Source organism: Giraffa tippelskirchi, chromosome 8 (assembly GCF_054371585.1).
Source record: "Giraffa tippelskirchi isolate mGirTip1 chromosome 8, T2T-mGirTip1v1.2.pri, whole genome shotgun sequence".
NCBI classification, from domain to species: Eukaryota; Metazoa; Chordata; class Mammalia; order Artiodactyla; family Giraffidae; genus Giraffa; species Giraffa tippelskirchi.
This window is the reverse complement of record NC_137282.1, coordinates 44,591,875-44,619,797: the sequence shown is the minus strand read 5'-3', so window position 1 is coordinate 44,619,797 and position 27,923 is coordinate 44,591,875. Positions and strand designations below refer to the sequence as shown.

Below are 27,923 nucleotides of genomic sequence, written 5' to 3'. Positions count from 1 at the left end.
TGTTTAAATCAATGACATTTTCCCAAAAAATGTTTCATAATAACACAACTTAAATTTTTGGTATGATTGAAGACTGTAATGATCTGATGATTTGTTAAAACCAACCTTTCACGCACTGGCACAATATTAAAACAAAACCAATATTTATTTTCATCTGAGTTTCAGCCTGAGGCTTCTTTTATAAAGAGTTTTTTTTAATCTTCTTTTTAAAAATTTTATTTCTTTGGAAAACAATTAACATTTTCATGAACACTTTTAATAGGAACTAATATTAAGATCAAACATTGCTTTTAAAATTTGGGACTTACATATTGACTTTGTTATTATCGCATTTATTTCAATTTTCTGAAAGGGTAGGAAAAAACAAATATATATCGGCATACATTTTAAAAAAGAAAAAAGAGCAGTTTAATTATAAGAAGATGGAGTTCAGAAAGTTTTCTTCTTTTTTCCTTAAAAGGAATGAGAAGTCGGCATGTTGCTATTGCTCCTTGACATAAAGACAGTGTCTTTGTTTTATGTCCTCTGTGTCTGAATCCTGCAATGCCATCACAGCAGAGAGTACTCTACACCGCTTTAAATGATAAGAGTTTCAGTAGGCACTTTAGTGGAATTAAGAAAAATCTAACACTCTTCCACCGTGATGCCACATAGCTATCTTCGTTCTAGGTTGTCACGTCAGTAAATTGTATTGAATAGGCCTGAGCTTGTCTCAGTGTGTTTCCAAAAGAACAAAACAAAACCAAGCAAGTACACACTAGAGGATTTATCTTGTGTTGGCAGGATAAACCAAACTGACAATATGATAAATATAGCAACTTGCTAGAAACCAGATAATCAAAGGAATCTTGTCCTAGAAAGCCATGTGTGTGTGTGTGTGTGTGTGTGTGTGTGTGTACGCATGCATGTGCACGCGTGTGATTTCTATTTATGTTTCTTTCCCTTAAATTTCTTCTGTTGGCTGTGTTTTAACCTTTGCCTCTCCCTTAAGTGACTTTATCAGGGTTATAACTCTCTTCTTCGCCAAACATGTCTGCCAAGACCTTAAAGCGGGGTCCCCAGTCTGTAAGGTAGTTGTAGTCCTGGTCTGCTTCCGTGGTCAGAGACTCTATGGAGCTGAGAGAGTCGGCTACTGATCCGTTGCCTTCATAGGCATATGTTGCCAATGAATCATATGGTGGGGCTGTGGGGTCCACATCATTTTCTTGTAGCCTTTGATTAATGAAATCCCTTATGTCTGTGTTATCTTCCACTGGTGGTCTCTGACGAGGTAAACAGAGAGAGTCTGGTTTTATATCCCTGCGAATTTTGTTATCTTCAATCACTTTTGGGTTTCTCAGAGCACCAATGTCGAAAGCCTGTGTGTCCTCCTCTCCGCCTCCTTCATCGTCATAATGGATAACGTTGTCTCTGATGTCTTCTTTAGAGGTCATCAAGGTGTCTTTCTTCTTCTGCCTTCGCAGAGCCACATACAGCACAACTATGGCTAGAAGAAGACAAAAATGGCAAAGTGAGACTATGTTTGCTCATCTCTCCTTAAGAAATAAAATTGATCAGGGCTGGATGAATGTTTTAATGATATCTTATAATTTTCCAAGCACACATATTGTAATCTGTATGTATCCTATCTATGCTGATTTTTATTGTTTAAATTCAATTTCATTTTGAAATTGTAACTGAAGTGAAAACATTGCAAAACTCACAAATTCTAATAATGATAGCCTTATACTTGATATGTATTTAAATATCTCAGTGTCAGGTAATTTTTTTTACAAACTTAAAAAAAAAACAGAGAAAGGCAAATATATAATTTATATGTAGAATTTTAAAAACTAGTGTAAATGCACCTATTTACAAAACAGAAATAGAGTCACAGATGTAGAAAACAAACTTTTGGCTACCAAGGGGGAAAGACAGGAGAGACAAATTGGGATATTGGAATGGACATATACACACTACCATATATAAAACAGATAATGAATAAGAACCTATTATGTGGCACAGGGGACTGTAGGCAATATCTTGTAATGACCTATATGTGAAAAAAATCTAAAAACAAGTGGATATATGTATATGAATAACTGATTCACTTTTCTGTATACTGAAACTAACACAGCACTGTAAATCAAATATACTCTAATAAAAAATTAATTTAAAAAAGAAAAAAGAAAGAAAATAATGGTTTGTCCAATCATCCATAGAACAGTATAACATTGAAGTAATAAAACTTTGGTCTTCCCTGGTAGCTCAGCTGGTAAAAAATCCACCTGCAATGCAGCAGACCCCAATTCGATTCCTGGATCAGGAAGATCTCCTGGAGAAGGGATAGGTTACCCACTCCTGTATTCTTTGGCATCCCTGGTGGCTCAGACAGTAAAGAATTGGCCTGCAATGTAGGAGACTCAGGTTTGATCCTCTGGAGGAGGACATGGCGACCCTCTCCAGTATTTTTGCCTGGGGAATCTCCATGGACAGAGGAGCCTTGCGGTCCAATTTAGCACACAGTAAAACCTGAATATTGTTGCCCACAATTGACACATAGATATTATTCATATCTAGATTTACATTGTGTTAACATTGCTTTATTTCTGATGAAATAAACACAAATCACAGAAAAGTCACTTTTAAAAGCATTAAACAAGAAAGAGAAAAAGAGAAAGAATATATAATTTGAGTCTTAACTTTCCAAATTATGTCAACTAAGACCAAAAATTATTTAAATTCTGTCTTATCATATCAAGATATTCTCCAAACTAAATGCCTAGTAGTCAGATGGCCTTCTTCAAACAAGATCATACTTTGAAATACTTAATTTATAGACTCATATCACTGAATATCTTTTTTCCCCATCAACTTATGGTCATCATTATTTTGATTTTTTTTTTTTAATGAGTGAATAATCACAGATTCGCACCATTAAGTCAGCGCTCAATTTTGCCTGGAATAATTCTCCCCTCTCCTCCATAGCAGTGGCAATAGATTGAAAGCCAAATGTGTTTAATTTAACAGAACAGTGTTTGGAAGGAAGATCTTGTCATAGGATTAGAAAATAGGAGACTAGATGATAAAAGCCAGTTTATTCCCTTTTCTTCCAAATTAAGGAGAAAGATTGAGGAGATAAAGGTAGAGCCTCTGTACAATGGATTTTGAAGAGATGTTTAGCGCTCTGCACTTCTGGGCTTTATGCAAATCTCAGAACTGAAAACACTATGGTTTGTTCATCCACAGTGTGTGTGAGAGAGTTTAAATATCATAGAGAGACCTGCATAGGTATAAAATGGCTTTAGAGTTGCCATGACTAAAAAAGACACTAGTTAGATGTGCTTGACAGTCAAATAGAAGTTCCTGGGCACCACAAGATTCTGATGCTTTCACTCACCCTAGGAAATATATAAAATTACTAAGAATAAGATGATCTAAAGGGATCTGAGATTCGCTACAGAGATCAAATAGATGGATTTGTAAGCAGACCCCGTGGCAAGACTAAGAGTGTCAACATTCATAGCTGTGTACCAGCAATTCACACCTAGGTGCAAGGTGGACACTTGGTAAATACTTAGCATGTGCATGCTAAGTTGCCTCAGTCATGTACAACTCTTCCATGGAATTTAGCCCACCAGGCTCCTCTGTTTATGGGATTTTTCAAGCAAGAATCCTGGAGCGGGTTGCCATGCCCTCCTCCAGGAGGCCTTCTTCATCCAGGAATCAAAGCCGGGCCTCCTCATTGCAGGTGGATTCTTTACCGTCCAAGCCACACATCCTAGTACGTATTTTAAAATTTTATTTTCTATCCCAGAGATAAAGGTATGCATGTACATTTGTCAGAATATTTTGGTTAAATAATACACATGCATAGATATAAGCTGATTCCACAGAGCCCAACTGTACCTCTGTTGCAATTTTCATTTAAAAGAATGACTGGAAAAATAAACAAATCTGTTTGTTTTCGTGAATCCAGTAGAGGATGAATAAATGAAACAGAGTCAGCTGAACAAAGCTGATGGAAGAGGGAAGCCCCTGAAGTAGGTTTTCATTCTCACAGAGATGTTACAGAATACGTTTTCTTCAATCCTTTCCCTTTGCTGTGCTTCTCGATATGTTAGTGTATTCTGTTCTGTCCTAGAGGGACTGGTGAGAGTTTTGATGTGAGGAGATCTGAGAAAAGTGGAATAAGAATTGCTTCTGGCCAGCACTTTAGACAGAAAAAAAAAAAAAAAAAACAAATTCAGAGGTGCTTTTACTTCTTTCCTGTGCTTTCTCTTTTCTTTCATTCTTTATTGAACCAGTATTGGACAGCTACACTTTGTCTAGTATCATTTTAAAGGTTCTACAATACAATAATTACCAAGATGTAAAAAAAATGAATTTAAAACTGTTGCTGCAAATGGGATAGAAAAATTCATTGCAGCAAGTGCCACAAACTGTTTGTTCATACTTGAAAATTCCCTAAGGCTTGAACATATTTTTGGTGATATTTATTTCTATTGGTATATTTCCACGTGGTAGGAAGTAGAAAATTAACTTTAATAAAAATATAATTCAGTATAGATAGTCTTCCTTCTATCTATATCCAGCAGTTCAATGAAGAAGCACTGATTTACATGGTAAAATGAGGAGAGAGATACACAGACAAGGGAGAGAAAGACAATGCGTGATTAATATTGAAACCAACCTAAGAGTATAACAATGCACAGAAGGATTGCAATCAAAGCCCCAGTGCTAAGTCCTACAGGTAGAAAAATTGCTTCCACGTTACAAGACAGGATGGTACCATCAGAGTCACATCGACAAACTCGAATAGTCATTGTGTTTGTGCTGCTCTGGACAGGATAACTGCTGTCTTCTATTACAACAGGGAGGAAATACAACTCTTGCTGCCTGCGGCTGTATCCATTTCTTCGGGTTTCAATTCCAGCAGTGTTGTCTACAAAACATGACACGTATAGTAAGATGGTTACTATGAGTATCACTTCAAATCTTCAAGTTGGTATCTGTTAAACATTAGGAAGCTCTTCTTGAGTCAGTAAAATACATCCATATTTCAATTCTTTCTTTTATCATTATGAAAGCTGCCAAAATGTAATCAGATGTAATCAAAGAAAATCCTTTGGAAAAGAAGAAACATTAATCTTGTCTGCAGTGAGAATTAAATTTTCTATAGAGAAAGAATAGAAAATTGTTTACAAAACAAGAAATCTGTTGCATCAAAACTTTTTTTTTCTGACATCAAAATCTCACAGAGAAAACAAAACCTCAGTGGATGCTTTCTTACATGATTAGAAGAACAAAGATTATAAAGGATGAATCAGCATAACATTTTACCTAAGAATGTAGTCTTTAAAATATGACACATATCAATATACTATTTCAGATGAAATTTGATTTTTTACTTTTCCCAACTCTTTATCTATGCTACATATATGTATATATGTGTGAATATATGTATACATTTTCACTTTTCTAAAACAGCATAAGAAACATGGAAAAGAAAATAAAATGTGTTAAATCATCAAGATTCATTAAAATTTGTAAGGAGTTTGAATCATAATAACCATCAACTCTATCAATTGCCAGATAAAGAAATGTGATATATATGTATATATATAGATAGATATACATATATACACACACAATGGAATATTATTCAGTTATAAAAAGGAAAGGAATCCTGCCATTTGTGACAAAATGGATGAATCTGGAGGGTATTATGCTAGTGAAATAGACCAGACCGAGAAAGACAAATACTGCATGATAAAACTTACATGGGGAATCTAAGGAAAAAAAAGAAAAGTAGAACCCACAGAAATAGAAAGTAGAAAAATAGTTGCCAGGGACTGGAAGTGGGGAGAAATGGGATAAAGATTTTAAGAGGCTTAAAAACTCTCAGTTATAAGATGAATAAAGTCTGAAGATCTATATTATAGTATGGTGACTGTAGTTGATAACACTGTACTGTATAACTGAAATTTGCTAAAAGAGTAGAACTTAAATGTTCTCATAAAATAAAGGTGGAAAAAGTGTCTATCCATTTGAAACCAAAAAAACTTCCAATTACACTTAAAATATAACAAGATAAAATGGGGATATGGTAAATGGCATGAGTGGCAAATACATGTTCAGATCATGAGAATATACTATACCATGAGGCAAAGATGATCTGATTCATGCTATTATGAGTAACCAGATATAGATTCTCCAGCAAAGATAAAATGGTGGAAAACAGTCAATACTTTGGCTCCTGAATGATATGACTGTCTACTTAGTTGCCCAAGCCAATGGTCTGCAAGTCTTACTAGTTTTCTTCTTCATCATTTTTACATGGAATCTAGGAGATCTAGCATCAAGCTTATGTATTCTATCTCCCAAGTCACTAACCTCCATCCTCACAGTGCTACTGCTGCTACTGCTAAGTCGCTTCAGTCGTGTCCGACTCTTAGCAACCCCATGGACTGTAACCTACCAGACTCCTCCGCCCATCCTCACAGCCATGCCTCTAATTCAAGACACTTTCAACCATTTTCTGCAATAGTATCAAATATAGTCTTGTCTTCCTCTATTGTTTTCTACACTGGATCCATTCTGATCTGCTAAAATGCTCTTGTGTAAACCTTTCAAAGACTACTCAGGTCATTGGATTCAAGTTATAAACTCATTAAATGGCTTATAGACACGTTAACTAAAGTCAGCACAGCTGATCAGTTGCCAGCCTTAATGTATTTAATCCAGCGTCCTTTGTATTTTTGTAGTGATTTTAATAACAACAGATGTAATAATATTAGTAACAGTGATGGTAGTAGCAGTGCTGGTAGATATGTAAGTTAGTTATGATGACAGAGCTGGTAGCTAAAATTATCTTAAAGGTAATAGGTTCTAGGCACTGTGTTAAAGAATGTGCATTACATCACCTTATTTAATAAAACAAGCATGAGGTTAATTTATGTTAACTATGAAGTTGAAATTATTTAGTATACTTTAATGTATTGAGAATCTGTCATTTAGGTTGTATTGCAGTAGGAGTGAAAATCTGTATTATTTTCACTAAAAAGCCTGCGCCATACAGATAAAACAATTACTTGTATGCACGAGCAGCGCATGTAAAACAAATGATATATTTAAAACATGAAAAGTAATTTCCCGGGCAGTATATTAGTTGTCTGACTCATTAAGGGAATGCCCCCATTATAAATGGAAGTAACTTGCCTCATTAGATATAGTCTACATAGGTTAAACACTTAGTTTACTTTAGTCATAAATTTTGTATTTCTCGTATATAGATTTCTATATTTTATGAAGTTGAGTGCTTTTAGGAAGAGCATTGATTTCTACCTTTGTGACAAAGTTGCCTGATAAAAGCTAAATTTTTATGTGGTTAAACTTACTTCTGAAGTCACGAACTGTAAAATTTGGTTTGATGGCAGCTTCAGGTGATAATTTAAAGGAGAATTGCTGTCCAGCAGGTGAAAGATCCCGGTCTGCAGCACTGACTATCTGAATTATCTGAAACAAAGTTGAGATCAGACTTGAAATCAGTCATCGATTTCAAAGGGAACTCTACATACCATGCTAATACATATATTTAATGGAACATGCAAGGATGACATTTTTAGAATTTATATCATTGGGCCAATCATTTACAAATACTTTTATAAACAGTAAAATATTTAGAGTCAATAGTGGCAGGTACAATTACAGGGTATGGACTAATTCTAAATCAATATTCACATAACCAAAGAAAATAACAATGTTGAAAATTCTCACTAATAAGCAAAATAAAATTAAAATGTACTTGCTTGCATTTTAAATTAGACAAGATAAATGCTTTCTAGCCTAAATATGAAAATACTTACTGGAGACAAAATCTCTGATTATTTAAAAGTCCTTTCAAGGAAAAAAAAAAATATCATTATGTTTGTGAGTACGAGTTTTATCTTCATAAATAAGTAAAATGGTGAGAAAGAAGCAGAGGATGCAGATCTGTTGTTGCTGTTATGTCCCCCCCACCCCAGTGGGTGAGAATATAAATTATGTTTTCTTGGAGTTTTTTTCTTTTAAGAAGTAATCATGACAAACTTTGTTTCAAAAATTTTCCTAAATTGCTCCCGAAAGTGGTATATCTAAACAGTTAAAATTCTAATACATCAATGAGATGCCCTTAGGAATTTGGTGATTAACTTTCAAGAGCCAAGCTATGAAACTGATAATTCACTATATAAATAAACAAATACAAATGGCTTTGAGGTATTTCTTTGTTAATATATGCAATGATTTTGCATCAGGAGGAAATTGCAGGACACGTGTGTAGAAGAGGAAGGCAGTGTGCTGCTCAGGTGACCACATTCTTAAACTAAATTTGAATTTGCCAGAGAAGACCTTAGATAATCATGTGCACTTAGATTGATGCCATTAAACATGAGAGTTATCTGCCCCTATTTGTTTTTATTCCATGGTTAAAACTCAGACTTATGACTGTTACCTGCCTTCTGTATAGCTGTGTGTTTTGGTGGACACACACAGGACCACGCACAAATATACAACATATATACTGGGGCTTCAAGTTCAGTACTAGGTAATTTTTAATTTGATCATGGAATCTCTAATGAGAATTTCAGTTGCCTATTTTACTGTGGGGGTTTCTAGGTGAGTAAAGTGGGCTTCCCTAGTAGCACAGATGGTAAAGCATCCGCCTGCAGTGCAGGAGACATGGGTTCGATCCCTGAGTCCAGAAGATTCCCTGGAGAAGGAAATGACAACCCACTGCAGCATTCTTGCCTGGGAAATCCCCTGAACAGAGTAGCCTGGTAGGCTACAGTCCATGGGGTTGCAAAGAGTCGGATATGGGCATGACTTAGCAACTAAACAGCAGCAAGTTTTACTGTGATTCAGTCACAGAGGATCTATTTAGCCTTTAGAATTATCATGGATTCAACACCAAAGGCCAAATTGTGGAATACGGCAATTTAGTCAAATAATTACCACATAGACCCTGTAAAGCTTCAGAAGAAAAAGAAAAGAAAGCTTCAGTTTTCCTCAAATAAAACCATGTACTCAGATCACTATATCTCATCCATAAAATTTCTTTAAATTATTTGGGAATTAATTTGCCAAGTTTTGTTTTGTTTTGCCTTTGCTATCAACTAGTTTAATTATTTTTTATAATAAATCAACATCAAAATTTATCAAGAAAATAACTTCACGATAAAAGAAAATCTTTTAAAATAACATACAGGGGTGATCTTTTTGTTGTAAACTGGCAATGATCTGGAATTGACACTTGGGAGTTATTACCCTAAGGAACTACTTAGGCCAATACTTCATTGATTCATCATATAAATCACTATTGACTTATGCAGTATCATCTTTTCTCTTCTTTTGACAGGTAGAAATAGGCACAGAGTTCGATAGATAAGGCATATGTACATACATACATACATGTGTATTAAGTTATTATATAATCCAAAAGAGGTCATTCCTATGCATAGTTTCTAGACCCTTAGGATGGCTGGGGTCAAAAGCAGAAAATGCTCATATACTGTATTTCTCATATTTCAGGGTTATATTTTGTGTGTAAATATGGCTCAGTCGGTAAAGCATCCACCTGCAACATGGGAGACCTGGGTTCCATCCCTGGATTGGGAAGATCCCTTAGAGGAGGGCACGGCAACCCACTCCAGCATGTTTGCCTGGGGTATTTCCATAGACAGAGGAGCCTGGCAGGCTACGGTCCTTGGGATTGCAAAGAGTTGGACACGACTGAGTGACTAAGCACAGTGGCCCAAAGAGCTACAAATGCCTGACTTATATTTATGAGGAAAAAGAGCTTTCGATGACCGCACAGATTTCTTACCACTTTGTCTGAGTTTATGAAAATAAAGTCGTCTTTAATAACTTCTACTATTCCAATTTTTTAATTTATTAGAGAAACATAGAAGCATTAGAGTTCTATTTCCAAAAGTCTTTCAATTAGTGCGTTACACGATTCTGATTGCTATGAAATCACCAATGTCCCACATTACCTAAAAATAAAGGACTAGCTTTGAGGGACAGTTGGAGGGCTCTGGAAAGTAGTAAATACCTCTAAGCTGTCAAATTTTGGTAAACTTCTTATAACTTTTTGTTGTGTTCTCAGTTGCTCAGTAGTGTCAGATTCTTTGGTGACCCCACAGACCATAGCCCATCAAGCTCCTCTGTCCATGGGATTTTCCAGGCAGGAATACTGGAGTGGGTTGCCATTTGCTACTCCAGGAAATCTTCCCAAACCAATGATTTAACCTGCGTCTCTTTCGTCTCCTAGGTTGGCAGGTGGATTCTTTACCACTGTGTCACCTGGGAAGCTTCTTATAACTTTGCAAATAATGAAATCCAGCATAAATTTTGCCTGTATTTAGAGGGATAAAGCATTTCCATTTTTTTAAAAAAAACTGTATTTCTGTCCATTTAAAGGTGCAAATTTATCACTTGGGAATGTATGATTAAATAAGTAATCCTGTAATAAAGTTAATGAAATGAATATGTTAGTTGCTCAGTCATGCTCAACTCTTTATGACCCCATGGACTGTAGCCTACCAGGTTCCTCAATCCATGGAATTATCCAGGCAAGAATACTGGAGTGAGTTGCCATTCCCTTCTCCAGGGGATCTTCTCGACCCAGGGATTTAACCTGAGTCTGCATTGAAGGCACATTCTTTACCATCTGAACTACCAGAGAATATTTCCCAAATTATCAAAAGAAGTAATAGAGCAACACAGTCCACTAGAAGTTTCTGTACTGATGGGGACACTCTTCATGTACACTGACGAAAATGGTAACCACTCGGAAACTGGGATTAACAAACTACCATATAAAAATGTATAACTAATAAGGACCTATTGTATAGCACAGGGAACTCTACTCTATATTCTGTAATAACCAATATGGGAAAAGAGTCTGAAAAAGAATAGATACGCATCTGTGTATAACTGATTCAATTTTCAGTACACCTGAAACTAACTGAATATTGTAAGTCAACTATACTCTGATAAAAGTTTGTTTTTTTTTTCAATATTGTAGCCACTCATCTCATATAGCTACCAAGCACTAGAAACAAACAAGTGTGAACGATAGCTTTTAAAATTTATTTAATATTAATCAAATATATATAAGGCTAGTGAACATCACATGACTATTGTAGCCACTCATCTCATATAGCTACCAAGCACTAGAAACAAACAAGTGTGAACGATAGCTTTTAAAATTTATTTGATATTAATCAAATATATATAAGGCTAGTGAACATCACATGACTAGAGCTATGAGAGAAATATTCTATGAAGCAGAAGAAGACATTCAAATGGAAACAAATATTAGATATTAAAGAAGGATCTTTTTAATAAAGATACAGTTCAAATATTGAGATATTTCCTCAAGTAAGAATTAAAACTTCACGTTTACTTAAAGAAGTAGTTAAATAGTTATTCTATGTAAAAGAAATTGAAATAGACGTCAAAACAAAGCATATTGATGGATTTTTCTTTTGGAACCTAGGTGCACAATATTGGATTAATTACATTCTTATTGCATAACACACTCTTACCATCTGCTCATGCCTGGTTCCTATTTTATATTACATCATATCATGTAATATCTCCATTCATTCATTTATGAAAGTGAAAGTGGTAGTTGCTCAGTTGTGTCCTACTCTTTGCAACCCTAGGGACTGTAGCTCCTTTGCCTATGGAATTCTAGAGGCGAGATTACTAGAGTGGGTAGCCATTCCCTTCTCCAGGGACTCTTCCTGACCCATGGATCGAACCCAGGTCTCCTTAACCACAGGCAGATTTTTTTTACCATCTGCGCCACCAGGAAAGTCCTTTATAATAGTGTTTAAAAAAAAAGCTGGCTACTCACCATTACCCACATAAATGCTAGGATTTTGACAGTAACTTTCAATAACAATGTGGTCCTTCCTCATATGCTCTCCCCACTAGAACCTCCCTCCAGAGTAATACTTGGTAAGAAAATGTAATTCAGATATTTTGAATAACCCAGATGTTCTATTCAAGGCCACCAGAGAAAGTTTTCCATTCTTCATTGGCTTAAGAGTATATATGCACCCCTTCATCAAAGCATGCCATCAAAGCAAGAAATATCAGAAGAATATAGTAGTCTAAAATTTTTTGCTTACTGGACTTGCAGTCACAAGTTTTTTGGAAATTTCTCAGTCTACAGAAAATAGCAGAATATGCAATCCTTGAACTGTTAGTTATAAAGAGAATATTCACTAGGCCATCATCATTTTTATCCCATGTGGTATTAATTCCATATCCAACACATGCCATTAATTCAGAAGAATATACTACCATTTATGGTTTCTTCTATGAAGATATATGATCCGTGTCTATATACATGCATGGTCTCATAACCTAAAACAAACGCATATAGCATATAGTCTTTATAAAATCTTACTTAACAACATTGATAAGATACCTGTCCTGGTTTGGCATTTTCACACACAGCTGTCTCATATGGCACAGATATTTCTGGAGGAAATTCATTGACATCTAGGACATTAATTAATATGTTGACTCTGCTGGTTAATAATGGGTTACCTGTTAAAAACATACAAGGACAAAAGATGATTGCAAAATCTGATCAATCATTGCTTTTACAGTGAATATCATTAACATTTAAAAATCAGCATTCATATGGAATCCAGATGACCTTTTCTTTATGGGAAACTGAGGCATTGTGCCAAATATAAATGATAAAAAGATGAATATGGGTTCTCTCCCTGTCTTACTGTCAGAGAACCAGCAGTGCACTACACAAGAATTTATCCCTGAAAATCATCCCCAAAGTTAAGGGCAACCATTTAGCTCATATTTCATCAAAAGTGCAGCCATCAAACCAGAATGAGTTAACAGGACCAATCTTTACTAAACAGCGATATTTTTCATTGAATAAAACATGTTTTTATATGTGTATCTATAACTTTATCCAATAGTATCATCTACATACTTAAATAACTTTCTCAAAATGATTCCCCCTAAAAAAAGACAATAAATTACAAGGAACATGAAGGAGAGATAGCTTTTTATAGATGAAAATTAAAATAACTTAAGGAAGTAGAAATAAGAGATTATGGACAGTTAGGATGCACCCGAAAATTACTTGCTGATAATGAGAAAGGACAAAGTAAAAAGCATTTCCTTCCTACAGTGTCAAAAAATATTGCTTTGTAAACTTGCCTCTGTCAAAATCCCAACACAAATTTTAGTCCCAGCCTGCAATATGGTACCAACTTCTCTGTCCTTTGCTGAAGAAGACCAGGCATAATTCAACAAATAAGCCATAACATAATGGGTATGTTTCAATTTATTTATTTTACCTAATAAAACTTTACGGATGGATAAAGTGCGCTAGGCTGTTGAAGTATCTTGTCCAAAGTCACATGTCTAGAGGAACTGGGAGCTAATATCCAAACTCAGGACTATGGAAATACAAGTATTATGTTCACTCCACCAGACCCTTTTTAATGATTGGTTATTGTGTTAGATTCTTCATCTGCAGGGCCACTGATGATTCACAATATTGGCATTGTTTTATATCTCTGTCTGGATGCTTTTAAAGAATGCATACAAATCTTACCACATGACTGATTCTGACAAGCCTACAATACTCTGTTATACTAAAACTGACTTAAGGAAATAAAAAGCATTGTCAGCAGTAGCTTAAGAAATGTTCACATATTCATATATGACAAAGTGAAATCCATCGTCATATGCCAGTTCAGGCACAGGTCACATAAAGGGAAGAGAAATGGAATGCTTAATAAGTTACTGTGAGGATGGGACAAGATTTCTCTCCCAATTATATTTATAATACAGATTTATGTTTATAATGTATAAACATGTTATTAATTTAAACTGATTTTTACCCATGAGAAATTCTGTGTTGGTAGTTTTAAATATTTATCCTCCTGAAATATAGATTTTACATCTGTCCTACTGAGTAATGTGTCTCAAAATATAATCACTACTGTAATATCTTATTATTAAAAGTGTTTCTCAAAGATGAGCTTTTGGTATTTTAGCTAAAGCCAAATATTTTGTTGTGTGAAATTTTCCTGTGCACTATTGATAGGACTTTTAGAATTACTATATAATGAATGTCACTAGGCATCACTGTGGCAATTACAAAACGTGTGTTAGTCATGTTCGATTTTGTGACCCCATGGACTGTATAGCCTGCCAGGCTCCTCTGGCCGTGGAATTCTCCAGGCAAGAATACTGGAGAGGGTTGCCGTGCCCCCCTCCAGGGGATCTTCCTGATCCAGGGATCAAACCCCGGTCTCCTGCATTGCAGGCAGATTCCTTACCATCTGAGCCAACAGGGAAGCCCCTAACATAACAGTAGATAGTGGGCTTTATAACATGCACAGTAAAGGAAAAATGTGAAGAGATACAGCTGCTAGTTGTACTCATTCTTGGGACAAGAGGGTAGAAGTAGAAGAGCCTTTTTTGGCTTTTCATGGAAAGGATGCAGAGTAGAAACAACCACACAGCCTTTGAGTACTTCCTTAAAAGAGGGAGAGAGGGAGGCTTCCCTAGGTGGGTTCGAACCCCCCAACCTTTTGGTTAGCAACTAAATGCTCCAACAGACTGTGCCACAGAGACACATGCAATTGCAAAATAAGTACCCAAATAAGAATAGAGGAAAAACTGTAACAACGTCAAAGACAGGTTATTCATACTGTCCAAACTGAGTGATGGGTTTATAGTTTTCAATATATAACTCTTCTATTGTATATTTTTAAGACTTCTTATGATTAAAGGTTTAAAAATGTCACCTTCTATTTGTAAATCTGGTTAGGTAAGCAGCAACATTTCTCTTTGACAACTACTGTACTCAGGTAAGAATTGACCTTTTCACAAGGGAATATTTTTATTAGAGTAATATAGCAGTTTTTTGAAAAAAATTAAAGCCAAATTATAAAAATTGAGAATAAAGGAGAAGTGAAATACCATAAGTGAAATGCATATTATAAAATAATATTGTAAATTTATTCCCAAAGTTCAGTCAACATGTTAAACTGGACAAATTCCTAGAAAGACATATATTGTCACATGTGTACATGCTAAGTCTCTTCAGTCATGTTTGACTCTGACATCTTATGGACTGTAGCCCTCGAGGCTCCTCTGTTCTTGGTATTCTCCAGGCAAGAATACTGGAGTGAGTTGCCATGCCCTCCTCCAGGGAATCTTCCCAACCCAGGAATTAAACCCACGTCTTTATGTCTTCTCCATTGGCCGGCAGGTCCTTTATCACTAGCATCAAAATGAACTAGAAAATCTTAATAGATTTAAGGCAAGTGAGGAAAATTAAGCCTTAAGAAAAAAATCTCCCAACCAAGAAAAAGTCATGCCCACATGGCTTCACTGGGAAAGTCTAGCAACTATCTATAGACCACATAATATCAATTCTTCATAAACTCCTTCAGAAAATAGAGGAGAAAACACTTACCAGCTTATTCTTTGTATTGTAACACCAAAGGTCAATCAGAAATATCAGGAAAAAAAAAGCATGGATTAACCTCATAAACACAGATACAAAAATTGCTTAAAAATATATTAGCAGCCAATCCCAGAAGTATATTATAAAGCTAATATATAATGACCAAATATCACTTATCCTAGGGATGTAAGGTTAGTTTAACATCTAATAGTATTGTAATCAATGTGATATATCATATTAACAGAAGAAAGAACAAAAAATGCATAAGCATTTTGATAGACTCAGCATTAACATTTGACAAAATCTCATCCATTCATGATTAAAAAAAAAAAGACCCTCAATGAATAATGAATAGAAGACAACATCCTCAATCTGACATAGCCTATCTATGCTAAAGAAGCCCATAGCCAGCATTATATTCAGTGGTGAGAGACCAAATATTTTCTTTCTAATATTGAGCATATGGCAAGAATGTATGCTCTTACCACATATTCACCATTGCACTTGAGGATTTATTTAGGGCAATCAAATAAAAATAAAATTTAAAAGTATTCATATTGAAAAGAAAAAAAAATATTTTTTATCAAAAAATTTCAAGACCCTGTAGGTTGGAAACCCTAAAATATCCACAAAAAAACTCTTGGGTATAATCAAGGCTGTACATCAAGAACAATATTAAAAATGGTTATTGTGTATCTAATATACTAGCAAACAAACGTTAAAAAATTGACAAAAAATTCAAGTCACAATAGAGTCAAAGATAATAAAATATTTAGGAATAAATTTAGCAAAATAAAGGTAAGAGTTATAAACAGAAATTGACAAATCATTTCTCAGAGAAATAAAAGGGATTCCTGATAGAAAGGACTGCCGGTGGAAATATAAAGTAGTACAGTCACTTTAGAAAATAGGTTGAAACTTTCTTTAAACACTGAAGTGAGAAGTGAAATTATCTCAGTTGTGTCCAACTCTTTGCGACCCCATGGCCTATACAGTCCATGGAATTCTCCAGGCCATAATACTGGAGTGGGCAGCCTTTCCCTTCACCAGGGGATCTTCCCAACCCAGGCATCGAACCCAGATCTCCCACATTGCAGGCAGATTGTTTAGCTTCTGAGCCACAAAGGAAGCTCAAGAATTAAACTCTGAATGTGAATTTATAAGCCAACAGTTCCACTACTAGATGTCTACCTAAAAGAATGAAAGGAACATCCACAGAAAACCTGTATGCATATGTGCATGGAGGTATTATTCATGTGGTCCCAAACTGGGAACAATTCAAATGTCTATCTTTTGGTGAATAGACTAACAGAGGCATATCCATACAATAAAATTATGTAGCAAAAACAGGAAACAAAACAGTGATATGTTCTACAACAACATGAATGACCCTCCAACATTTATGCTTTATTGATAAGACTAACAGCACTTCTTTCTTTTGTTTTAGTCCCTAAGTTGTGTCCGACTCTTTTGCAACATGATAGACTGTAGCCCTCCAGGCTCCTCTGTTCATGGAATTTTCCAGGCAAGAATCCTGGAGTGTGTTGTTATTTCCTTCTCCAGGGGATCCTTCTGACCCAAGGATTGAACCCGCATCTCCTGCATTGGTGGCAGTTTCTTTACCACTGAACATCTGAGGAAAATCAATACCACTCCTTGAAAGTGTGAATCACTCAGTCATGTCTGACTCTTTGTGACCCTATGGACTGCAGCCTGCCAGGGTCCTCTGTTCATGGGATTTTCCAGGCAAGAATACTGGAGTGGGTTGCCATGCTCTTCTCCATGGGATGGGGACCTTCCTGACCCAGGGATAGAACCCAGGTCTCCTGCATTGCAGGCAGATTCTTTACCATCTGGGCCACCAGGGAAGCCCCTCTTACTTGGAGCTTATTTAGCTGCAGAAAGCAAAAAGTTTCAGAGCCTTTGGGCTTCTGACACACAAGAACTTCCCAGAGATTCCAGCCCTCTGCTGTCAAGTCTTCTAGACTTCCTGGAGGCAGATATTAAGACAGACCCTTTTAGAATACTTTTAGGGCTTCCCTCATGGCTCAGATGGTAAAGACCCTATCTGCCTGCAAATCAGCAGACCTGGGTTTGATCCCTGGGTTGGGAAGATCCCCCGGAGAAGGAAATGGCAACCCACTCCAATATTCTTGCCTGGAGAATTCCATGGTCAGAGGAGCCTGACGGGCCACAGTTCATGGGGTGCCAAAGAGGTGGACACTTCTGAGCGACTTGCACTTTTAAGAATTCCTGACCCCAAAATGTTCTATCATGATCTATTATGCAGCCATAGGTGACCAATTCCAATGATAAAAAATATCAAAATGCATATTAAAAGGAAATAAGCTTTCCTACTAGGGTTACAGCTGCAATGCGCCCTGCAGGGCACAGTGGCCATGGTGTTGGGAACGGTATTCTTTCCAGAGGTCTTGCAGGAGCTTTTCTCCAGGGTCTTGTTGTTGGGCTGGGGAGAGCTCCCAGTTGGTCCCAGGTCTGCAGACACATCAAGCAAGGCTTCTGCTTCCAAGGAGTTTGATGCAGCTATCAGCTCCCACAGTCACCAGACCTCCTGGAGTGGAGTCACCATCCTTCAGAGCCATATGTCACTCTGTCCTGACTCACAGGGGCTCTAAACCCACCTACCTGCAGCTGTGGGTCAGGCTAGGCGGGCCCCTGCTGGGACATGGAGCCTGGCCTGGACGATTGGCCAGCAAGGCTAAGGAAGTTGGTGAGAGTTTCTGGAGCTCTCTTTCCCTATCATCTGCTGAGGAAGATCACAGCTACTCTCAGGACTCTCCGGTCAAGTCAGCATCCGGCACCACTTCAAAATCCGGACTTTGAGAGCAAGCAGGACAGTCGAGGCATCATGTGTGACATCAGTATGGACAAGGTGTGGTCAAGCTGGAGGCCACACAGATCATTGACTTCCTGCCCGTCTGCATACTCACCTACTTCTTGGGGTGCTGGTGTCTCTAGCAGGCCACCTGTCAAGTCTTCCCTCTGAATTTCATTATGCCTGCTCCCAGCATCTGGCCCGTTCCAGCTACATCATACCCCACATATTCTATGTGAGCACAGAGGCTGAGAAGGAGCAACTCATCAGGAAATCCAAGGCCCAGATCAGCAGGATGGGATGCCAATAAAGCTTGTTTTGTTGGGTTGTTGTTTAGTCACTATGTCTGACTCTTTGTGACCCCATGGACTGTAGCCCACCAGGCTCCTCTGTCCATGGGATTTTCCAAGACAAGAATACTGGAGTGGGTTGTCATTTCCTCCTCCAGGGGATCTTCCTGACCCAGGGATTGAACTCACATCTCAAGCTACTCACAAATTATTCATTAATTATGTGTATATTCAAATGTTCTAGAGGGTATGGCAAGCCATACATATCAAAGATGTATAAGATAAAGTCCTGGCTACTAAGAAGTTCACATCTGAGAGGATCCCTATGCAAATAGGTGAAATACCATATAGTTCATAATGCCAATAAAGTAATATTGACAATGCAAACATATTTCCAATGTAAAAATACTATTTTTTAATTCTAATTTTGATAGGTGAAGTTAAAACTTTTCTGTACATATCTAAAATATAATTTTATTCAAATTTCAACCTTTAGGTGACAAGCTTATCATGTAGTTTTAATTTCCGGAGAAAAATCAGATGCTAATTAAGGAAACAAAAGCCTGACACAGTTGTGTATGTGATTCTGATAGAGCAATTTTACTGGTTTAAACTACTCCTAAGTTAGCTTGACTACAGTAGGGCACCCATAAGCAGTTGAAAACTTACAATAAAATATAAACAATCACAACAAATTTGGATTCTATTATATTTACACATCATTCAGTTGTGAGAAAATTGATATCATTTCTAAATTAAATCCATGAGTATACTGGCATTAATAATTATTATCACCATGTAGACAACACATTGAAGGCTTTATGAAATGGTTGAATATTTATAAGTAATTTATGAAATTATGTATTACTTCCCTGTATACACATACTACTGAAATGTTGTCAATGCTGATATAAAACAAAGTTACCTTTCTTTGAGAATACAAAATATTGATAGTTTCATACTTTACTTAGGAAAAAAAGGAAAATGTTAAAAAGTAGATAAACTACCTAGACTCATAAATGTAAAGTAAGGTACTCATGGAGAATAAAAGAAAGGCGATTAGAGGGAAAAAGCAATAGCTTCAAGCCAGAATTGAAACCAATGGTTTTATTCAGCCCTCAAAAGTCAAGTAGGCTCTCTGAGTAAGTACATGTCTTCATAGTAACATTAAACTGCTTTATTTCCCAAATCCATGCTAATATTTAAAGCTCTAGAGAATTTGGCAATTTGGTTTCAACATCAGTATCCATCTGGTGACCTGGGTATCATTTTTAAAGTGGAGATTTCTTGGCAATAATCCCAGAAGTTCTGATTCAGTATGTCTTGAATGGGGTCCAGGAACACTAACAGTTGACTCTGATGCAGGTGAGAGTTGGGAAGTTGAAGAACAGTAGTAGAAATGAAAGGGCCAACCTTCACACTTACTCTCAATAAATGTACACTTGACTTACAACACTCAGAACAAAAGACTAGCCAAATTAGAAAGAAATGTCTCCTGCTCAAACACTGCAGAGAATCCAGTCACTCCTGTTGCTTGATTCTTGTGACATAAACCTCCGTGGATACAGTGTAACCCAGACAGTGCTGATTTATAGAAAATGCAGGTCCCTTGCATAACTACCTTGGGGAATTTGAGAGGTGAAATATGCCTCTTTGGATATATGCTGAGCTAGAAACATACAGTATTGATGGAAACAACAGAAAAGAGGATGGGCTCAAAACACACCTAAAAACTTGGCAGTTTCTCCATGTGCATTTAAGGCTCTGTTTGACAAGGCCTCTGACTTTCTTTTATTTCTTTTTCTAAAAAATGGAGATATATTAATATTTTACATATGGTGGTGGTGGCTTAGTTACTAAGTCATGTCTGGCTCTTTGTGACCCAATGGACTGTAGCCTGCCAGGCTCCTTTTTCCTTGGAATTCTCCAGCAAGAATACTGGAAAGGGTTTCCATTGCCTTCTCTGGGGGATCTTCCTGACCCAGGGACTGAACCCATATCTCCAGCTTGGCAGGTAGATTCTCTGAATCACCTGGGAAGCCCATAATTGACATACAACATTATTTTAATTTAGGTGTACAACACAATGATCTGATATCTGTATTGATCTTGAAATGGTTGCTTGAAGCAAAAGCACAAGTGTGCAAAAAGGTGAATGTGATCAAAACATCCAGACTTCCAGTTATAAATACATCAGTCCTAGGGATGGACTGCACAGCATGTGACTGCAGCTGACAATAGAGTTTTCTATACGATAAAGTCTTTCAGAGAGGAGCGCTCAGGCTGACTTTCTGAATGCATTTTCCTTACCCTCCTCTTCACACTCTGGACACCCACTGTACCACCCTACTTGTAATTTTTCATCCAAACATGAGCTTTGATACCATTCTGTCTTTGCTAAAGAGGTTTTTTCCACCTAGAACCCCCTCCTCTCTGCCTTTTTCATATCTTCTCCATCCTTTAAAGACTCAGCTCAAATGATAATTCCTATGATGTGACATACTATGCTTATGCTTTTAAATTTTTTTAAAATAAAAAATATTTTTGATAATAAAAATAATTAAATAATTACTTTTTCTTAAAGCACTTCGTATTTTGCTTGTATTCTTAATGAATTCAACCAGATCATTGTCTTTGTTACAAAATTTTCAGGCCTAGTGATTAAGTAATGGGCTTCCCAAGTGGCACTAGTAGTAAAGAATCTACCTGCCAATGCAGGAGACTTAGAGATGTGGTTCAATCCCTGGGTCAGGAAGATACCCTGGAGGAGAAATGGCAACTCACTCCAGTATTCTTGCCTGGAGAATCACATGAACAGAGGAACCTGGTAGACTAGAGTCCATGGGTGTGGCAAAGAGTCGGACACGATTGAAGTGACTTAGCAGCAGTGATCAAGTAATACATCCTCTAAACTCTCTTCACTTTTAGAGACACTTGTCTTTGTGTGTGTGTGCTTAGTCACTCAGTCATGTCTGACTCTGCAACCTCATGGACTGTAGCCCGCCAGGCTCCTCTGTCCATGGGGATTCTCCAAGAGAGAATACTGCAGTGGGTTGCCGTGTCCTCCTCCGGGGGATCTTCCCAACTGAGGGATCAAATCCAGGTCTCCTGCATTGCAGGTGGATTCTTTACCAACTGAGCCACAGACTTGTTTAGTTGCTGAGAAAATACATATGCTAGGCAACCTTCTAAAATGGGTCCCAAGGATCCCCACTTTCCGGTACCCACATGAGTTGTGTGTCTGAAGTGACTTCAGTCCTGTCTGACTCTGCGCGTCCCTATGGACTGTAGCCTTCCAGACTCCTCTGTCCATGGGATTATCCAGACAAGAATACTGGAATGGGTTGCCATGCTCTCCTCCAGGGAATCTCCCCGACCCAGGGATCAAACCCACATCTTTTAGGTCTCCTGCACTAGCAGGTGAGTTCTTTACCGCTAGCGCCACTGGGAGGCCCACTCACATGAGTCACCTCCAGGTAATTTTCGGTCCTGAAGTGTGGCCTGGATCCAATGACTTGCATTTATTTAGTGTGTGTGTGTTAGTCATTCAGTCCTGTCCAACTCTTTGTGAACCCATGGACTGTAGCCCATCAGGGTCCTCTGTCCATGGGATTCTCCAGGCAAGAATACTGGAGTGGGTAGCAGTCCCTTCTCCCAGGGATCTTCCCAACCCAGGGATCAAACCCTAGTCTCCTGCTTTGCTGAGGCAAAGGTAATGCCACTGATAAGAAGTGGCACGGCATCGCTTTTGCAGGGGAGCAGAACTCTATTTGAAGAAGACAAAGCCCATGGAGTTATCTGACTTCTCCACCTCCTCCTTCTTCCTCTCTCTTTTCTCTGCTGATGCCTGGGCTGAAGCAGCAGCAGGAGTTGCAGAGCCACCCTCTAGAGGTGGGTTGGCCAGCTAACACCCTGGGCAATGACTGATATCTTCAGTGTTGTTTTCCTTTCAGCTCACCGGTGACCTTGCTGAGCCAGGTCATCATCCACCTCATTGGTACCTGCTCTGTCCAGGATATTCTTTGTATCTTTGGCACTGAAAAAGGCACTGCCACTAAGGGCAGCCAGCAGGTAGGAGGGGGCATAGCATAGGTAAATAGGATTTTTTAAACATAGGAAAATTATCACAATGAAATCATTAGGAACTGTTGTAGTTTTTTTTGAGTGTGATCTAGTGATGCATACTTATTGGATACAGATCGAAATCTACCCACCTAAAACATGGCCACACACATACCACTGAACATATATTTCCCTGGTCTCGTATTTTGAGTCTTTGTAGATCAGGCAGGAAAGTATCTGCCTGCAATGTGAGTGTCCCAGGTTCAATCCCTGGATGGGGAAGATCCCCTAGAGAAGGGAATGACTACCCAGTCTAGTATTCTCACCTAAAGAATTCCATGGACAGAGGAGCCTGGTGGATTACAGTCCATGGGATCACAGAGTCAGACATGATTGAAGGACTAACACTTTCACATTCACATATTATTTTTAAAATGCAAATTAACTATAGAACTCTAATAGGTAAGTAATATAATGAGCTTAAATATAGATGGATAGATAGATAATAGATGCAAAGATTAACAATCATTTCAATTCAATTATTTGTACAATGCAAATGTACATATAATTACTATGTTGTTTTTCAGTTGCTAAGTCATTTCCAACTCTACAACCATATGTACTGCAGCCCGCCAGCCTCCTCTGTTCATTTAATTTTTCAGGCAAGAATACTGGAGTGGGTTGCCATTTCCTCCTCCAGGGGATCTTCCTGACCCAGGAGTCAAACCTGTGTCTCATATGTTTCCTGCCTTGGCAGTGGATTCTTTACCATCAGTGCCACCTGGGAAGCCCTGGGATCCAGTCTTGTTTTGGTTAGTCATTCACCGTGTGACAAATGAAATATATCTTAGCTTACATTTTCTTTACTCTTGCAATGTGGATAGTAATCAATTAAGTGAATATATATAAAGTTACTATAATAGTTTGATTTACTAGCTTAAAACATTTCTTACAATTATAGAAAAATTAGGTATTTTTTTCTCATTTGGCTTGAGGAAATGGCAACCCACTCCAGTATCCTTGCCTGGAAAATCTCATGGACAGAGGAGTCTGGTGGGCTGCAGTCCACAGGGTCGCAAAGAGTCGGACACGACTGAGCGACTGACACGTACTTACACTTACTTACACTATTCCATGTCTATTTGGCACACAGGCAGAAGGAAACCCTTTAAAATATTCTATCAAAAGAGTTTATTTATTTTGTTTAAATCTTTCATTTCTTAATGACCAGTTTGGTCAGTATAAATCTTTTGCAACTTTCCCCTGGAGGCTGTCTGAGAGTACATTTAAGTCTGTTGAATTCAGCATAAGTTGCATAGTTTTAACTAACTAAATTAATTTGGGGGATCAACTTCTAACTATTCCCAAACTCTCCTTAGGAACAGACTTCAATCTTAGTTTTAACCCATAACCAATAATGCTTTGAATGTAAATAATGTTCTATAGAAGTTTATAAAAAATTAGATGAAATTTTGTTGAGCCTGTTATAGATAATAATCTCAGGTTGATTTTTCTCTACTGAAGATGACATTATTTGCATTATGTTGAAGTAAGAAACATTAAAGCAAAGTAGTTCTAGCGTTAAATAATCTTAAAAATTAATTACCTACAGCTTAATCTCAGCTTATAATGGTGTACTTACATACAACATACTTCCCATATTAGTAAATCTATCACTGATTTCTTATCTGTTCCACAATGAATGGGAACAATATATTACCATCTGGATAACTAACACAATCAAGAAAAGAAGAATCATCTCTGGTATCATCCATTTATTTTATAATTTTGTAAATTTTCTAAAGCTTTAATGTAGTTATTTATAATTATCTTTGTATAATAATATGTGTTATAGTCAACACCTCCAAAAAATCCCACCAAAAATTAGAAACACTTGCTGTTGAAAATTTCTGATATTTGAATGAAGTGAATTTTTGAGGCTTCCACTTTTTTTTCAATTTGCAAGATTAGTATCATAAAAACAGCAAAGCAGTAATGCATTAAAGAATTATTAGGAGTGTAATAAAATTATTTGGACCTTCAACTATTGTAACACTGATTAATGACTGCTTTTTAATTAATTGGAAGTTGTTCAATCATTGTACTAGTTCATTTCATCTGAGAGTTTTTATAGAAGGGTCAGGGCCAAAGCATATGCTCGTATAATCTGCAATAAGGTACACTTACACAATTTTTTTCCACTTGGCTGGGCAAATGTGGGCTATTTATTTCTCAGTCATTCACCATGACAATAATTTCCTGTTCAGGCTGGCTAGTTTGAGCAGAGAAAGCAACCTTATGCATTAAAATTTAAATATAGTTGACTTTCAAACTCTGTGAGCTCAGATAAAACCCACAATAACCTATTCTTATTGTAGAATCATTAATTACCACGTGGTATGTGCTTAGCCTCTTTTGTTTCCATGGAAGTGTAAGGTGCATAGTGTTTGTCTCACCAGACTTCTTTGAGGATGCTAAATTCCTCTCAGTAGTCTTTGAACAGACAGTGGTGTGGATAGAGGAAGATAATTTAGAAATATTAGCCAGCACCCTCTGTGCATATGTATGGGTTGTGAGTCTAAGTCCTGGTTCTGCATATGTCCCAGTAAGTGCCAACATAACTATGAGACTTCATACAGTGGGGTTTCCTAAGTCACATTTAGGTTATAACTACATAGGATGTGACTGCAGCCATGAAACTAAAAGATGCTTGCTCCTTGGAAGAAAAGCTATAAGCAACCTAGACAGCATATTAAAAAGCAGAGACATTATTTTCCTGACAAAGGTCCATCTAGTCAAAGCCATGGTTTTTCCAGTAGTCAAGTATGGATGTGAGAGTTGGACCATAAAGAAATCTGGGCACCGAAGAACTGATGTTTTTGAACTGTGGTGTTGGAGAAGACTCTTAAGATTCCCCTGGACTGCAAGGGGTTCAAACCAGTCAATCCTAAAGGAGATCAGTCCTGAATATTCATTGGAAGAACTGATGCTGAAGCTGAAACTCCAAAACTTTGGCCACATGATGCGAAGAACTGACTCCTTAGAAAAGACCTTGATGCTGGGAAAGATTGAAGGTGGGAGGAGAAGGTGACAACAGACAATGAGATGGTTGCATGGCATCACCAACTCAATGGACATGAGTTTAAGCAAGCTCTCAGACTTGGCAATGGACAGGAAAGCCTGGTGTGCTGCAGTCTATGGGGTTGCAAAGAGTTGGACATGACTGAGCGACTGAACTGAACTGACCTGACCTGACATAGAAGGTAGAAATTGGAGTGGAGTCAGTGTGTGCCCTAATTATATTGATAATTAGCAAAATATGGCCTGAAGATAGCACAATACTATGCCCCAATGTAAAATAAAAATTAAAAAAAAAATCTGGTTCTCTAAGTTTGAAAAATGACAAATTTAGGAACAATGACGCTTGCATTGTAAAGTGCATACTCCCTTTACATTCTCCAAATGGTTGAAGCCCAGGCTCTGACCTGAGGTGTCGAACCTGCTACTACAGGTGCCCTCACACCACGATGATGGTTTTTGGTGGCTTTTGTAGCCCGTAGGGAGAAGGGGAACTTTTAGACCTACAGTACAGGTGAGTGAAGAACTAGAGGCAGACTTTCATCTTGAGTTAAGGTATTGGACCTAATACTCTGCCTTAAAAAAAAAAATCCACATTTTGCATGTGTATTAGCAGAAAGGTTAGGTGATCCAGGATAGTTTTAATGAAAAATATTTTATTATAGACAATATGCCTTAGAGAATATAAGTTATTTGAATAGGCTACTTCTGGTCAGTTATTACCTAATACATCCAAATCATGAAAGTGAATATAATGTAGTTCAAAGAGGTCTTCTACCCCATAACTTAGACATCTCATTTTCACTCTACTTGTCAAAGATCTTAGAAAACTAAAGTTTGTTTTCTAACTATATTATGGTTAAACTGCCCCCAGTATTATGGATAAAGGAAATAATTCAGAATTGAAATAATTGAAAGTGTGAAAAGGATGATGAATAACATATGTAAACATAATAGGAGGTGATACGGGAAGGAAGAAAGATATCCAGCAGGAAAGGAAACTTTAAATCAGAAAAGCATTTAAAGAGAAGGGGGAAGCCAGCATTCCATTCTGTTCTCCCGATAGCGTGTCTGTTCAGGCAGCCGACTGGGCGAGCCACTCTGAGAGGCTGACTGAGCAAGGAAGGCAGATTTGAAAGGAGACGGCAAGACAGAGAAGCCTACAGGAGAGGAGCAGCCTTCAGTGGACGTGTTTAGCATGGCAGGGATGCATGAACGTCCTCAGGATCCAGTGCACACAATAGAAAGCTGGAATTGAGAAACCATGCTATGAGCTCTCCCAAGAAAACCATCTGCTGCACGAGGGGACCTGGACCTGAAATTAAGAAGCTGTAAGGTCTACCACTGTGTGCTCATAACAAGTTCATGGGCAGATGGGATGCTCAGAACCCCAACACCAAATAACTCAAAAATTACATGAAGAGAGTCAGTATTTGGGCAGTCCACTTAGCCAGTCCGTTTTAATCCTAGAAGCAGTGTCAACAACCGGGGGTATATGAGAGAGATTTATGTGAAATAATAACATTTACAGCAACATGGATGGATCTAGAGATTATTAAGCTAAATGAAGTAAAGCCAAAGATAAATATATGATATCACTTTTATGTGGAATCTGAAAAAATAATAAAAGTGAACTTATTTGCAAAACAGAAATAAACTCACGGACTTAGAAAACAAACTTATGGTTAGCAAAGGGGAAAATCAGAGAAGGGATAAGTTAGGAGTTTGGTATTAATATATATACACTAGACTATATAAAATGGGCTTCCCCAGTGACTCAGTCGTAAAGAACCAGGATGCCAATAGAGGAGACACAGGTTTGATCCCTGGACCAGAAAGATCTCCTGGAGAAGAAAATGGCAGCCCACTCCAGCCTTCTTGCCTGGGAAATCCTGTGGACAGGAGCCTGGCGAGCTACAGTCCATGGAGTTTCAAACAGTCGGACACAACTGAGTGTGACTAACACTTTCTTATGCAGAAGAACTGCTATGATGCACTTCCATTATAGACAACTACCCTGATCTGTTACCTTAGGAAGCTTGTTACCTTGACAATATCCTCCATTGTCCAGCCAAAGACACATGACCTACCATCACTCTCAGTCTAGAGGATTCTGGACCAAGCAGAAGCCAACACAAAGAGTAATGCCTAACAATCCTATAGATTC

The 27,923-nt window shown here is 37.5% G+C and overlaps 1 protein-coding gene across 3 annotated transcripts in view; it reads right to left on the bottom strand.

Moving 5' to 3' along the window:
* Positions 1-129: 129 nt before the first annotated feature.
* CDH12 (cadherin 12) overlaps positions 130-27,923 on the bottom strand; it is a 293,386-nt gene continuing 265,592 nt past the window's right edge. For all 3 annotated transcript variants that reach the window (XM_081524211.1, XM_081524212.1, XM_081524214.1), the window contains 4 exons: positions 12,464-12,585; positions 7,380-7,497; positions 4,673-4,924; positions 130-1,486 (listed from right to left, as the gene is read on the bottom strand). In XM_081524211.1, the coding sequence (XP_081380337.1) occupies positions 987-1,486; positions 4,673-4,924; positions 7,380-7,497; positions 12,464-12,585 (992 nt within the window). In that variant the 3' untranslated portion in view covers positions 130-986. The remainder of the gene's footprint in view (positions 1,487-4,672; positions 4,925-7,379; positions 7,498-12,463; positions 12,586-27,923) is intronic.